Source organism: Haliaeetus leucocephalus, unplaced genomic scaffold (genome assembly GCF_000737465.1).
Source record: "Haliaeetus leucocephalus isolate CR32 unplaced genomic scaffold, Haliaeetus_leucocephalus-4.0 Scaffold752, whole genome shotgun sequence".
NCBI classification, from domain to species: Eukaryota; Metazoa; Chordata; class Aves; order Accipitriformes; family Accipitridae; genus Haliaeetus; species Haliaeetus leucocephalus.
Genome location: NW_010973188.1, coordinates 1,850,570 through 1,865,935, shown reverse-complemented (window position 1 = coordinate 1,865,935; position 15,366 = coordinate 1,850,570). Strand labels below are relative to the sequence as shown.

Genomic DNA, 15,366 nt, shown 5'->3' with positions numbered 1-15,366 from the left:
TCGGGAGCCGCGTTGTTCCTTCACGCCTTTCCCGGGAGGAAGAAGTCCCGTCCCGTCCCGGTTAACGAGCAGCCGTTGTTAATTGCCGCTCGGAGGAGCCGGCCGCTCACCCCGGTGCGCGCCCGGCCTCCCCGCGGGGCGGCTCAGCGGGGCGCTGCCCGGCGCTCCCAGGGGCCGAGGCGGCGGGGAGCAGCGGCCAGAACCGGCGCGTTTCAGCACCGGTAACGTGCGAGGCAGCGGAGAGCGGGGCGCGGGCGTGAGAGCAGGCGCCTCAGTCCGATTTGCCAAGCCTTCGGTCGTTAATCTTTTTTAAGACGATCTCGTGTCTAGGTAGGAGTTGCTTGTGACAGAAACGTAAAGTGGGGGGTGGGAATCCTTAGCCTAATTAACAAGGTGATGCTTTGGTGAGGCTAATGGTAAGCGTGTTTGAGTGTTGTGGCTTAAGTCATTCAGGTGTAAACGAGGTCACGTTTTAAACCTGTTTCGGTATGGCACAGGAATAACCCTTTTTCAGTGATCATGTTTTTTAATTGGAAAGCCCAAATGGGTCCTTGGGCTCTTTCCCTCAAACCCAGCAGGCAGAGACGCGGGTTGGGGCACTGTAAGAGGATTGCCGATCTAGGGCTCGGAATCAGGAGGTTAGGCGTTGCGGGTTCACCTTGTACCTAATACCTTTCTGCGTACACGTTGCAAAAGGTACCCCTCTTAACTCTTCTTTCAATGCTAGGCAACTCTTTAAGCAGAGGTATAGTTTTATTACTCTCCCATTATGGATTTGAAGCCAGGAGGTGTGCAAGTATGGTCCGTGAAGGCCTTGAGTTGTACATCTGCAAAACTTGCAGCCAGGGCTCTGTTAATTGTGCAGAGAATCTCGTTCAAGATGTTATTACTCCGATCATCCGCACAGCCCTACAGTCCTTGTCACAGGCAACAGGGGGACTGACAGCATCCCAGTACCACAGGCTTGCCAGGCCACAGGCTGGCATGTTAGCACAAACTGCTTTCATTGGGGATTTAAATGTCGGTGCCAAACTGCACTGCTGAGGTGTGGGGATGTGCTGTGATCTGCTGGTACCATGTGGGCAGCAGCGAACTCCAGCAGGCGAGTGGTAATGTCTCAGCCCCCCCTGATGCTCAATGAACTCGATCAAGGGGAATTTTTGTGACTGGCCCTACCTGGGCTTAATTGTATCAGATGCGCGTGACTGAGTGTGAATAACAGGAGTCTTTATCCACCTGAGTCTCTGTACCTCTTACATATGCAATCCAAGTTGACAGAACACTAATATATATCAAGTGTTTAAGAGGTAGGGACCAACGTGCTTAGGTATTTCATGATCTCAGTTTGCTTCCTTGCATTTAGTTGTGACATGGGAGTCCGAGTTCTTGCTTTAAACTCAAGGTGAGGCCTGCTCAGGTAATGTGTAGTGAATGAACTTCTCTTGACTGCAGCATCTTGCCATCTTGTAGGAATTGGAAGGTGTGACACAAGTGAGTTGGGATTGCAGGAGAAAAGAAGGGCAGTCTTCATCTAAAGCATAAAAACTAGAGCACACTTTTATAATATTCTTCACCTGATTTAACTGTGGGCTTCTGCTAAAAGGTGTTTGTCCTGCTTTTTGTGGCTGTGTGTTCCTGCTGTATTATGTTGGATCCATGCGGTTGTCTAATGACATGATAAGCTGACTGAAAAATTTGTGCAACACACAGATGAATAAGAAAGGTGTGTATGACTATCAGATCTTGCAAAGGAGGCAGCGGAGGGAGGGAGAGCAGAGCCATGCTTTAAATGGCAGTCTGCAATTAGATCAGATTTAAGAAGACACTGTGAAACGGTACAATTAAACTACATCCCTTCTTCCAGAAGATGCGATTAGAGTCTAATCAGATTATTTAGATCACTTTCACCACTGGTTATGAACTGCATGTAGCTCAGTTTGAGCCGTGTGGTTTACAAAACTATTGTGCATTTAGGGCATGCTTACATGTCCATTTTCTTGGTGGCACTTTTCTGGGCTATTTTTTCCTGTATCTTTACTGTTCACAGACAGTTAAACAGATGCAACTAGTGAAAGAAGAGGGTAAGAAGTAATCTTTAGACCCGCAAACAGTTGTACTGGTTAGAAGAAATGGTGTTTAGTTAGGTAATGACTGAGGTGGGACATGGATGGATTGAGAGTGGCTTTGAGCAGCTTTGCTGCTGCAGAAGGTTTCCATGAAACCAAGGCTGTAACCTGCCTTAGCACAATCAAATTTTCGTCAATGGGAGAGAAAGAGAATACTTCAAACTTTGTAGATTTCAATTTTCTATCTACTCTTGAATTTAAATGCAAAAAAAAAAAATTAAAATCATATTATCCCAAACTCTTTGGAAATATCTATAAGATGCTAATCTAGATAGATTTCTGCTGTACTTAAATTGAAATGACATATATTGAAATGACATTGTACATTGAAATGAAATAAACTGAATTTACCATGTTGTTGCTGATTGCAGTTACTAAACTACTTTATTTTTAGGTAACTGTAGGCCGAGGATTAGATCTCACGTACCAGCTGGTGTCAAAAACCTGTCCCTTGATGATCTCTCGTAAGCACTGTGTTTTCCAGCAAAATGCAGAAGGGCAGTGGACTGTCAAGGATAACAAGGTACAGAGACTGATTAAAGACCTTGTACTCCGAGATTCACTGAAGAGAATGCCCTGTTTGGGCTCAAACAATATATGGGCTATGATATAATATCGTATAAATGTGATAGAAGGACTACGGGAATGCGTCTTGCCAGTTGTGCATTTCCAGCAGGAAGCTTCAGTCTGCTGCAGTTGGGATGCAAACCGTATTGCTTTCTGTATATAGATTCATCTCTTGGTTTAGCATTTTTCAGACAATTATAGTCTTGCCAAGGGCACTTTGCAGTCTGTGAACCTGTTTTTTGTTGCTTTCTTAAAAAAAAAATCCTATGAATCTTGGCAGTATCCAAAAGGATAATATTCTTGTACTGCTAATGAAAGGATAAACTGATACTCCTTAATGTAGTGACGCAATTGCTTTAATACAATCAACTACAAGAAGAATCTATTGTTAGAAAAACCATGCTTCATGTTATGCTCAAATGAGTTTCTTCTGAAGGTCCTTCTCAGCTGATTAGAATAAAGTGTTGACATTAGAGTCCTCACCTAGGTCTCACTTTGACTTCAGTAATCTGGTTTTTATATCACAATCTCTCCACTTTCTCATTTGGGCTGAAAACTATAAAATCAGTAACTTGCTTTAAAACAGCACTGGTAGAACAAAAATGTTCAACACATCATGCAGATTTGACTGTTGTTTCAGTCAACAGCTGATTAGTCAGAAAGGAATGGAGTAGCTACTATTAAAGTTACACTGCTCTTAAACAAAACTCTGTTGCAGTACTTGTATAAACTTGAAAATGTAACAGTTGTTGCATGCTTGGAAACATCTGTGGTAGATTAACTATTAACACTTCCTCTGTGTTATTACTGCTACCCATTTGTCAAGTTGTTCTATTGAATCTCCTTGAGATATGTCAGTTAATGATTCTGCAGTTCGTCTTGAGCACAGATCAGTTTTGCTGTTTTTCAAAACTATTTCTTGAGTTAGTGTCTAATTTAAAACCCCTTTTTCTGCTTTGAATATTATCTCTAGAAGAACATTTTCTTTCTTGTTTATATTTGCCCTGTATTTATGGAGAACTGTCTCTTTTTTTTTTTTCTTTAAGCAGTATAAGCTATGCTCCTTTTTCTTTTCTAGTTGCTTCTTGAATTTCAGGTGCAATAATTGTCAAGAATAATTACTGCAATATTCTATGTTATCTTCTTTTTTTTTGTTAGTTCTTATTACTGAAGCTTTTGGGTAGTTTTTTTCCCCTTAGAGTTCATTCTTTTCCTTCTGCACAAGCACATATATTAATGTTGTTCTTAGTGCTTGTACACAAAATCTGTAATGCAGGAATAATGCATGGTAGATAATACAATGCATTAACTGGGATACTAAGGCAATACATTGGATATTGCAAGGTTTATTTAAGGAGGTGGCTTGCTCTGATTGCAACACTGAAGAGGTTGGATATGTTTACAGTTGCCAGAAATAACTTGCAGAGGCCTCTCTGAGTGCATATTAAATTTTGCTGATTCTCTTTTCATTTGCAGAGTCTAAATGGAGTCTGGCTTAACAAACAGCGCCTGGATCCCTCAAAAGCCTATCCTATCGCTGAAGGAGACCGTATCCAGTTGGGAGTGCCTTTGGAAAACAAAGAAACTGCTGAATACGAGTATGAAGTAATTAAAGAGGAATGGGAGAAAATCAGACCATTTTTAGCCCAAAGGAATGACCTAGGGAAAGCTAAGAGTTCAAGAACTAAACGTAAATTTAGTTTGGAGGAATTGGAGACATCTGGATCAGAAGGCCCTTCAAACTCCAGATCCAAAAGAGACAGAGTATCCTGTGACAATGAACCTTTGGGTAAATCATGGGGAAGGGCAGAAGAGGCCAAACAGTTAACAGACAAGATGGATGTCAAGCTGCCTTTTCCTGGACCAAGTGAGGAGGATAGTGGTCCAGCGCATAGTAGCCCTGTCCACTCTGAGAAAGCCATGTCTGTCCCCCATAAGGACCAGAAAGGCTCTGGTCTTGCACAGTCATGGACTGGCTTGGAAATGGTGAGGAAAACTCTAGTAGATATAATGAAGTTAAAAGTCAAAGTGCAGGAGAAGCAGACAGCGGTTCTGAATGTGAAGCAGAAGCGCAGGAAGTGTGCTCAGAAGGAGATCCTGGCAATGGAGCAGGAGCTGCGGGAGTTGCAGGACCAGCTGTGCATGGAACAAGAGCATCATCAGCAGCAGGTGGAAGAGCTGGAGAGGACATTCTCTAAAGAGCAAGAGAAGCTAGAGGTATAATGGTGGTAGTCTTTTTGGCCTGTGTTTTCTCATTTTTATGGAATGCCTAATATAAGACATTGATCCAAAATAAGATCTTGAACCATACAGTAACACAAATAATGTTTGTGTGAATTACTCCTGTTAAAATTGTCATGGAAGTATTTCACTTCCAGGCATGGGTACCAAAAGAAAGTGCAGAGACAGAAGGGATCGGGCTCCATGGGGAATTAGGAAAAAGGCGCAAAATTTTAAAAATTTTAACAAACAGGTTCATTACAGCAAGATAGTAAAGCATTTCAGTTAGTAAAAAAGCATGTTTTTGAATAAAAAAAAAATCAAAAGTCTCTGCCTGATCTCCTGTGGTTACAGAGAGGACAAGTTGAAAAGTATTCACCTTAAGCGTGAATTTCTCTTGGTATATGGCTGAATTAATACCCAGTTTGCATAGCAAATCCATTCCTTTTCCAAGCAAGTGAGTTATTGTATGCCTTAATCCCTGGAGGGAGGGAGGTTTTTTTTTCATATTTCAAAAAACGTTTCTTGCAATCTCTAAGTGCTTTCAAGCAGTATGTGTATGTTAAGTAGCTTTTTTAGATAACAAACTGAAGTCTTTCTATTTGAGTTTGCTCAAAATATGGTTTAAAGGAAGTAAGAATTAATTTTGGAGTGAGTTTCGTAATTTATCAGTTCCTTTAAAGTCTGCTGCTAAAGGCAAGATACCTGTATGAGAAGTACAGAAAGTCTGGAGTTGTATGCTTAGGCACAACGGGAAGTTCAGCTGGAGCTGTAAGTATGTCTGACCTCTCTGAATGTGCTCAAAGATAGAGTTGCAGCTTTTTCTCATGTTTAAGCTGTTGCTGACCTCTTTGGTTCTACGAACATGCTGGTGCCTTTAGAGCTAGAGTAATGTGGAGGTGTTCCAAGTATGTAACTGTAAATGATATATCCATTTTAACTCTTCACAGTAAATGATAGCTCTAATTTCTGTCGTACATGTGTAATAATAGAGTGGGACATCTCGGGGTTTGCTGAAAACCAGCGTTGTTTCTTTAAGCATATCCTCAAAAGAGAGTGTGCAAAGTAGTCATTTTCTGTCCCTTGCTTTCTTCAAGTCTGTGTTTTTTGTTTTGTTTTTTTTTTTTCTTTTTTTTTTCTTCCCCCTCCCCCGGGGAATAAAGTGGCAACATGGGGAGGAGAATCTGAAGGAGCAGCTGGCCCAGGTCCTGCAAGAGGCAAGTAGTTATGAGTCTAGGTTTGGTCTAACTGTGTAACTAAGATATGTAAATCTTTCTCACTGCTGTGGCCTCTTGGTAGAAGACGAGGACTTTGCCTTAGGTGCAGATGGGATGATCTTCATCTATAGACTAAATTTCTGTCACAAAGTGGCCGACCTCGCTTTGTGGGAGCTGTTATTTGCCAGCAAATATTGTGAGAATATGCCCTCAGATTGAAGGCATTAAGTAGCTGCCATGTTTTTTTGGGTTTTTTGTTTTTATTTTTTATTTGAATTTGGTCTTTGGGCTGGTGGGCTTTTTTGTGAGGTCTGTCTGCTGGGTATCTGTTTTGGGGTAGTTGTTTTGGCAATTTTAACCAGATGAAAAAAATTTCACTCTTAGTTAGGAATGTTTTTGAAAGAGATTGCCATGCACTTAGGTTTCCTAGGCTTTTTCCAAAAGGCCTTTCCTTTTGGAAAGCTAATCTGAAAACAGCTTCAGGTAATCCTGCATACAGCGACAGGTTTTTGTGATCCTTATGTGTCAAATACCCCTTGATACTCAAACATTTCAGATGCACTCAAAATGGTGACCGTAAAATCTAACTGAAATGAAAGAGTAACCGGGGGGGGGGGAATGAGAAGTGTCATGACACTGGGAAGGTCATAAATAACTGGCACTACATTCCAATTTCAAGTTAAGTCTAAACTGCCTTAGCACCCCAATTCATATATACATATGTTACTCTTTTAGAAAAGAGGAGATCAGGGGAAATGAGTACACTGAACTTCATGATTATGGCCATGTATATTTAATAGGATAGCTTATAATGGCACTCTTATAATTTCTGGGATGGTATTGTTATAGCATCATGCTTTGATGGAAGAACTGAGCCGCAGTAAAAAAGATTTTGAGGAGATAATTCGAGCCAAGAATAAAGAACTGGAAGAAACCAAGGTAAGGAATAACTGAATACTCTAGTTTATTCATAAGTGAAACATGATATGCTGCAGCAGAGGAAATGGTTTATTTAACATTTGTCTTGAGTGTACTTTGCCTCCCATAGTGAAAAACTCCTGTATTTTGATGTGGCAGCTGACTCTAGCTTCCAGGATTGGGAGAGGATACACCATGCCCTGTTCATAAATTAGTGTTGAACAGTCCTTACTAGATCTTTCTCAATCATAAAGAAAGCCCAGAGCACCTGAACTGTGTGTTGTGCAGAAGTGGGCCTATTCCCCCCTTTCTTAAAAAGGAAAAAAAAAAAAAAAAAAGAGAGAGTGTTTTGAAACGTGAGGTGCTTCATTTTCAGTTAAGAGTGCATTCAAGTAAAACTGCAGTGTTCCAGCAGTCCTACAAGGGAGTGTGGGGTTAAAAAAACATGGGATTTGAATAATCAATGAGATAAGCCACATTTCTTCCTGCTCTCGACACAAGGTGATGAGTGGAAAATAATTAAGGAGATCCTTTCCTGTGTCTTACTCCTGGAAATTATTACATTATCCACCTCTGGCTGTTTGCTTTGTTGTTTTTTTTTTAATGTTGTCTTTGCAAGTCTTGCTGTTTCAAGTATAGCTTCAATAGGAAGAATTTCTCTGTTATTTTTAGAAGATAGACCAGGTACCTAGGAGCCTAATTTAACACCAAACAAAAAAAAAATATTGGGCAGTTAAATGCAAGGAAATGTTTAGAATTCTTATGCTTCCTTTTTTTAATATTTGAGGTATTTTTCTCTTTATGTAAGACCTCAAAAGAACTCTTCTGTTGACTTAAGCCAAACTCATGCCAGGAAGAGGTTGAAAGAGATTATGAAAAGATTGATCCAGTTGGTAGTTTCTTTAGGCTGAAGGGAATTTTGGTAACAGCTGCTGTTCTTGCTTGTAAGTTCTCTACAGCAGGTGGGAATATTCTCAATACTGCTGTGACTACAAAGAGGAGAGAGGTTACAGATCTGGGTATATAATAGACACAGACTTGACATGTGGAGACTTGCAGCTGTAAGATTTTCTACTCGTACTACCTTCCCCTGCACATGCACTTCCTGCCAATATTATATTGGGTAAAACCTTGTTCTTTGTTGATACATGACCATATGTCCTTTTCTGCTAGGAGGAGAAGGAAAAGGTGAGAGCCCAAAAAGAAGAGGTGTTGAATCAGATGAATGACGTGTTGGAGAATGAGTTGCAGTGCACTATCTGTTCTGAGCACTTTATTGAGGTATGTTTAAACTGGTATGGGTTTGCCAGTAAAGAAGAGACTTGAGAAGCTTTTCCTACTTCTATTAAAGCAATATTCAAGCTTATTTCTTTACTTTGTTAGTTTAACGGTCCCAACAGACCCACAGTGAGTTGTGGGTAAGGTTTGGTCCAGAAATCCATTCTGTCTGCCCTAACTCTTCTTCTGGGCAGCAAGTTCAGCTTTAATGCCTCTACCTGCATAGAGATGAGTGCTTAATCCTAAGATGCTTATAGGCTTGCAGCAGTTCTGGGTGTTTTTGAACTGGTGCTCTGAGCTGCTGCTGACAGCCTGCCTGAGGAAGAATGATTTTGTAGTGGACCATGCTTTAAGTTGACTAGAGCTGGACTGCTTCAGGTTTAGATATAGGAAGAGGTTAGTAAAGGAAGGGAAGTGTAGTGTTCAGTCAAGTCCTGAACCGTTTATGTTGTTTAGATAAACTCTTTGAGAAATCGGCCTGCTTTCATTTGATTCTAGAAGTGACAGACTATGCCTGAAATGTAGACTGTTATTTCTGTTTGCGTTTTGCTAGAACTTTGGTTTCATTACATTCATTTCTACTACAGGAAACCTGATGTGTTAGCCTTGTTATAATGACTTAAGAGCTAGCTGAAATGTTAATTTCTGGTTTCTCAGTAATTTAAGATGCTATTCTGCAGTATCTGAATTTTTCCATAATTTATACTTTTCAAATTGGGGAAACTTATAATAGAATTACTTCTTTTCATCTGTGTTTCTGACTTGCTGTGATCTACTGTGAATCCATTAACCAACTTGTAAAGCTTGTCTGCAGTCTGGCATGGGAGAGTTTTTGTGTGTAAACCCTACAAAGGCTAAAGAAAAGGGGCTTTGGGCTCCTCCTCGCCCTTCCCTTATGGAAAGTGTTCATCTAATATTTTTCTGACTTCAGTATTTTTTTTTCTTGACAATGCTTGTGAGAGCACGCTGATAAGTAACCTTCCTTCAAATTCCACAGGCAGTCACTCTGAACTGTGCGCACAGCTTTTGCTCTTACTGTATCAATGAGTGGACGAAACGTAAAGTGGAGTGCCCTATCTGCAGGCAGGAGATCAAATCAAAGACACGCTCTCTGGTGCTGGATAACTGCATTGACAGGATGGTAGAAAAACTGGATGTGGAAATGAAAAAACATCGCCTGACCCTTATCAGAGAGCGGAAAGGTGAGAGGTGGGTGGATGTGGCATGATGAGTACAATCTCTCATTCCATTTATTTTGTACATCTTTGGCACCTATATACCAAGGAGATGCTCAGGGAATGCAACAGAAACACTAGAAAATAAATTTTAAGATATGTTGTGTAACTAGTTTTACTGCACAGTAAAGTAAAATTAGTAAAAAGTTTGGAAAAAGACTTCGGTATGAATTCCGCAGTCGAGCGGGGCAACTTAACCACACTAAAGGTTATGCTGTTTCAAAGAGATTGCTAAATAAAAGCAAAACTACATAGAATGGGCCTTGAAAAACTTACCAGGCACCTTTTGATTAACTATTGACTACAGCATTGCAAAAACTCAGCAGAGCAGTGCCTGATGAGAAGCTCTGAATCCTCTTCTGTGTGCTAGACTTGTGCAGGAAATCTCTGAAAGGAACGTTGGTGTGTGTCGTGTAGGTGTATGGCTGAACTGGCAGTTGCTCTGCCATGTTAATTTTTGTGGAATTAAAGCCACTGTGGCTTAAATGCGTAGCCTCTTGCCTAGTTGTAGCTAAAAGACTGTGCATGACAGTGATGGCTTGAAGTAAAACTCCAGTATGGGGTATTCCTATTCTTGCTTCCCTCTTCCAAGTTTGTTTCTAGAACGCTTGACACTGGTATCTAGGTGCTGAAATGTTGAAGTCTTTTCCTGCTACCCCTTAACAAATTCTATTGCTATGTTCCCTTAAGTAATTGTCTTGTTTTCCCCTCAGAGAAGTGAGTGCATGATCCTTCATTTTGCAACGCGTGAAGCCTTTTACCTAATGAAAGGTGTTTTTGAAACATTTCACATTCTCCATGGTGACACAGAATGACATCGCTAAGCAGTGTTAGTTCAAACCTGAAATTATAACCTATTTAACCAACTCAGTCTGATTCCCTCAGAAAATGCTACACTGCTCAAAGGCTGTCCAGCTTGGCTTTGTGAATTGCTTTCACCTCTGCAGAACTGACACTGCTGTTCTGTAATATGCACCTCTGCAGAGTATGCTGTAGCACTATTGAAGTGTCTCATCAGGTAGCTAATGGTGATTAGATGAAGTGGTGCCTTCATTGGAGCCCACTTCATTTCTGTCTGTATGGTAAACCAGTAGTCTTCATGCTTGTTTGAACAAAAAGGAAATCAGCTCATAGCCTACCTTCATATGCGATAGATGCTCTAATTATATAAATGACTATTAGTAGGAAATCATTTAGCTTCACTGTGACACACTTCAGGAGGAAGGATGAATTGTTTCTGTGCAGTCTTTTTATTCAGTGAAGGAGACATTTTGATTGAGACAAAGATAATCATGTGTCTATTTAAACATGAATTCCTACGAAGAAACCAGCTGAAAGAGAAATAATGATGCAAGTGGCACTTGAGAAGCTTAGTCAGAGCTTCCCAAGGGCCTTAGCAGAATGGGCACCAGTGGAACAGCTTGCACTCTTTAAATGTATGGAGATTTTGATGGGGCTGTAAGTGTCCTGAACAACCATTACTTGTTTGAGAGCTCCTTAGCACATTTTGTTCCTTCCCTCTTACTTATCTGGCAAGGCACTGTAATAGTTAGCCACTTCCATTGCCAACTGTGTGCCAGCGAAGGGATGGAGAATGTCTCCTCATTTGTGCTCTCTTAACAGGAAAAGGCATATAGGAAACTTATGAAAACAAACAGACAAAAACCCCAACCCTTTGTCTTTTAATGCTGAAAATGGAAAAGAAAAAGGCCTATGCCCTGCAGCTTGAAAGAACTATTGCAAACCGACAATGAGAGACTATAAGTTTCAAAGAGAACTAGTAATTTAGCATTTGTGGGTACAGTGGTCACTGTTAACTTTTGTATCTGTGTGTTTCGAATGCAGAGAAACAGAAAGTGTTGGTGAAACCAGCCACAGACAATGACAGCGGTGTCATTTCTTCCATCTACTCCATCTTGTTGATGAGCAGTTGTGACAGTGAGGATGGTGAGGAGGATTCTTACTATAATGAAAGCTACTACATTCTCTAAACACTGTTACTGCAGACTCATTTGCCCAGAACCAACCTAATGGTGTTTGGTTGACTACTGCTGAATGAGTGGACTGGACATCTGGAAGGAGAGGGTCTATGAAGAGGCTGGAGCTAAGAACTAGCAGCATTTGGAAGAAGGACCTTATCTTTTAAATGAATGTACAGAAGCTTGATCTCTAAAAGATAATTGGGATTGTGAGAGAACAAACTGCTGTTATGCTGGATGGTTGACATACAAAACCTAGGCTTCCATGATTACTTGTGACCTGCTTAGTGTAATGTAATAGTTTGTATGCATCACTGCCCTTAGTGAATGACATGTTTAAATGTGTACATCAGCTTCCCTTATTTTAGGCAGCAGAGGGAATGGCCCAAGCTACTTGAGAACTTGGCCATCCCCACCAGCAGGCAGGACCAGTGTATCAGGGAAAAGTGCCAATGTGGGTTTTCCTATTGAATTTCATATGGCAGCTAGAGTCATCCCAGGCCTCTGGCAGTAAAGGTAACAAAGTGTGGATTATGGACCCTGTCAGCCTTAAGTGCTTAAACGCATTGTAAGCTGAGCTGCTGGCCATCAGTTTGCTCTGTTGATGTTACTCATTTTCTGTTAGATAGGGATGGAGAAGATAAAAGCTTCCAGAATTCCTTAGCTAGTGCTCTTTTCATGTAGTATCTTTGGTTTGTTCCCTCTTCAGGCTTTTGCATAAAGGGTTTTAGAATTGTGAAGCAGTGCATCCAGAAGTTATTAGCAACGACTTCAGAAACCACATATAGTTCTTGTTGGCAGCAGAGAGGAACCTTTGCCTCTTCAGAAGTGCTGCTGTCTGAATTAGTGAAATGTCCTGTTGGCAGGGTAGGAAAGCAGCATCTGTAGACAACCACAAGGCACAGAAGGAAGCATTTAGTTTTATTGTTTACAAAACATTGCTGTTGAGCCGTGGGTTGTACTACCCTCACAGCATATCACTTATCCCTAAAAGACTGAGCAAGTCTTGCCTCATCCTGTCATTAATTTTTCTGTGAAGTTCCATTTTCAGTGGCATATGCTTTTGACTTTGCTGTTACATGAAAAAGACTGTTTTACACTGTGAGAAGAGGATGGGGGAAGCCCTTCTCATCTGTAATATTTCTTTGGCTATTTGTAGGTACTTTCTTGTTTCTATGTTTATTTTGTTTAAGAAGGAAAATATAAATCCATTTCTGCATTAGTATTCCTTGGTGCAACCACTGAGATGAATGTTTTTCTCCTAGTTGTCTTAGATTTTTTGAGAAAACACAGACTGTCTCACTTCATGTTTTGATTACTGTAAACAGTGTGACTATTTTAAAGTTATTTGAAAGGCTTCTGTATTTGGGAATTGGTAAAAGACAACCCAACTCTTCAAGGCTGTGGCTACCCTAATAGACATAATCATACCTCTTGCCTTCTTCCACTACAAGAAAGATCCCATTAAAAAGGTGCATGAATGATGATGCTGTCCTAAGGAAGTAGTGCATTCTGACAGGTTTGATTGGTAGGACTTTAAACAGACGAGGTAGGTCTGATCTGCGGGCCAGGCAACTTTCTTAAAAGAAACCTTACAGTAAGATTTTGTGAAGGAGTCATTACATCTTGAGTTTTCCTCTTTCCTTTTTAATGTTAATTTTCTGTGTGTGCTCTAGAAAGTTTCTTTTGTGAACATCATGCTCTCTAGGATGTCTGAGAGGAGGGTTCCTCAAAACGCTTGTGAAATAGGCTGACATTGGAACAGGCATTCCCGATGAAGAGGAGTAGGAGGAAAATACTCTGCTTACCTAGGACTGCAAATTCTTCTACTGTGTATCTCTTTCCTGTTGCTGCGCTTTTTTTGCTCATTTCATTTCACCAACATATTTATTTTGTTATGTTGGTGTTTATGCATATTGCAGAGAAGGATAACGCTTCTCCTAGTAATGTAGTAGTTCTTTGGTGTGATTACTGAGTGTGTCCTCTCTTCACTAGAGTATGAAGAACATAAATGGTATACCAAACCATTTCCACTGTTACCGGTAGGTGCATAGTGTGTAAAGGTCCACAGAGAGAGGTTAAGTAATAATACTGTTCACTTGCAAAAGCATTTCACTGACAAAAGCAGACCTCTCCTCCCAGTTTGCTAAGTTCATCAGTAAAACTACTATCAGATACAGAGCTGATCACCTGACACTTCTGTATGTCTAGTCAACTGTTGAGCTTCTGGAAAAGATGTCCATATTTGTAATACTGTGCTCTCCTTTGGTCTAAGGTCTGGATCCTTTCTTCTACTTGATTGTGCAGCTGAATGTCCCCTTGGAGATGTCATGCCTGGAACTGTTACCTGTTTTGGCATGGCATTGAGCACTTTCAGTCTCTCATCCAGGATTTAGGTTACAGGTCTGAGCTAGTCACAGTTGATGCACAGCAGGCTTGATGCAGGTTCAAGACTTGCTGCTTTCCGTTGGAAGATAGCTGTCGTGTAGTGTGATAATCAAATGCTTTCAGAGCAATATATTGTTTATCAACATCTGCAGGAATAGTGGGGAAGGAGTGCTAATGGATTGTGGAATGGGACTATCACAGAGGGATGGTGTGCTGTTTAATTCCTGCTGGTCTATGGATTCCAAGATCAGTCTGACAATTGCTTTTCTGTTGCATGTGTAATCTACCACATTAGTGCTTGGTGAGCCTTAGCAACAACTGTTATTTACCTTTGCAGAACACGTAACAGGCAATTTAATGATTCAGCCATGCCCGCATACCCCTCCCCCCCCCAATTTAAGTGGTTTTTTTCCAAAGATATGCTCTGACTAGTCCATGTTTTGCTTCCTGGTCATAGTCCTTCCTACTGCCAATCCCTTTTGCCATAACTTCATGTATTTAGACACGTACCTTACAGCAACTATAGATAATCATAAACTACACTTCCCAAATAGTATACTACTGTCCCTTGGTGCTGCCGTGTTTGTTTTGGTTTTTAAGACTAAGCATTTGTGCTTGTGTGCTGAGCGTACAGCCCCCTGGCTTTCAAGCTTAATGCAAAGCACAAGACAGCTCAGTTAGCGTTTGAAACCCTCATGACAAAATAATCTATAGCTATGTATTAGGCTTTTCTTGTGTGAAAAGCTTTATCATCACTGGCTTTACAGAACCTGTTCTGGCTTCACTGAAGTAGCGGAGCTGTAGGTGATTAATGGTATGAGGTGCCTGGCGCTGAGCAGGCTATAGGCTGTCCTGTAGGCAGACAGCTGCTTCGGAAACCTGCGCTGCCTCCAGCCAGCACGGCCGGGCCGAGCCGGCAGCGCGGTGGCCGGCAGGAGGGACCGGGTCGTGCGGCCGGCGCTGCCGCGGGGGTGCCCTTAGTAGGTAGGTCTCCTTCAGAAGCACAGAAAAGCGCCGTTTTTCTCAGAAAGTGCCACTTTTAAGGCAGTGGCCGAGTTGTTAGTGCGTTAACACACTTTACATACATTTTTATATACAATATAGTTACAAAAACTCCGTATGTATAACGTTTTCCGTAGAATTTCAATATATTTTCACCCCTACCTCACCTCCACCGCGAAGGACTGAGGCCGCCAGCTACCTGCTTCCCTAGAGAGCCGGGCCCTGCCCGTGGCTCGCGGCGAGAGGCGGCGGCCATGCCGCGGCCCCGCCGGCGTTGCTTAGCGACCCGAGGGGGCCTCGCGGAGGGGGCGCCGGCCGGAGGCAGACCCTTCCTCCCGGGAGAGCAGCCCCCTCCGGCCCCGCGTCCTGAAGATGTCGGCAACCCTTTTTGCACCGTAATTGCTGCTGGGAGGCAGGTGCCGGTGCCAGCAGGCGC

The 15,366-nt window shown here is 41.7% G+C and overlaps 1 protein-coding gene across 8 annotated transcripts in view; it reads left to right on the top strand.

Moving 5' to 3' along the window:
• CMTR1 (cap methyltransferase 1) overlaps positions 1 to 15,366 on the top strand; it is a 46,184-nt gene that overhangs the window by 285 nt on the left and 30,533 nt on the right. For 4 of the 8 annotated variants that reach the window (XM_010581141.1, XM_010581145.1, XM_010581146.1 and 1 more), the window contains exons 2-7: positions 2,521 to 2,649; positions 4,170 to 4,910; positions 6,077 to 6,130; positions 6,980 to 7,069; positions 8,222 to 8,329; positions 9,324 to 9,528. In XM_010581141.1, the coding sequence (XP_010579443.1) occupies positions 2,521 to 2,649; positions 4,170 to 4,910; positions 6,077 to 6,130; positions 6,980 to 7,069; positions 8,222 to 8,329; positions 9,324 to 9,528 (1,327 nt within the window). Of the gene's footprint in view, positions 1 to 2,520; positions 2,650 to 4,169; positions 4,911 to 5,595; positions 5,685 to 6,076; positions 6,131 to 6,979; positions 7,070 to 8,221; positions 8,330 to 9,323; positions 9,536 to 11,406; positions 13,028 to 15,366 lie in introns of those variants that run through there. The other 4 variants (XM_010581148.1, XM_010581149.1, XM_010581142.1 and 1 more) reach the window with 4 other exon arrangements.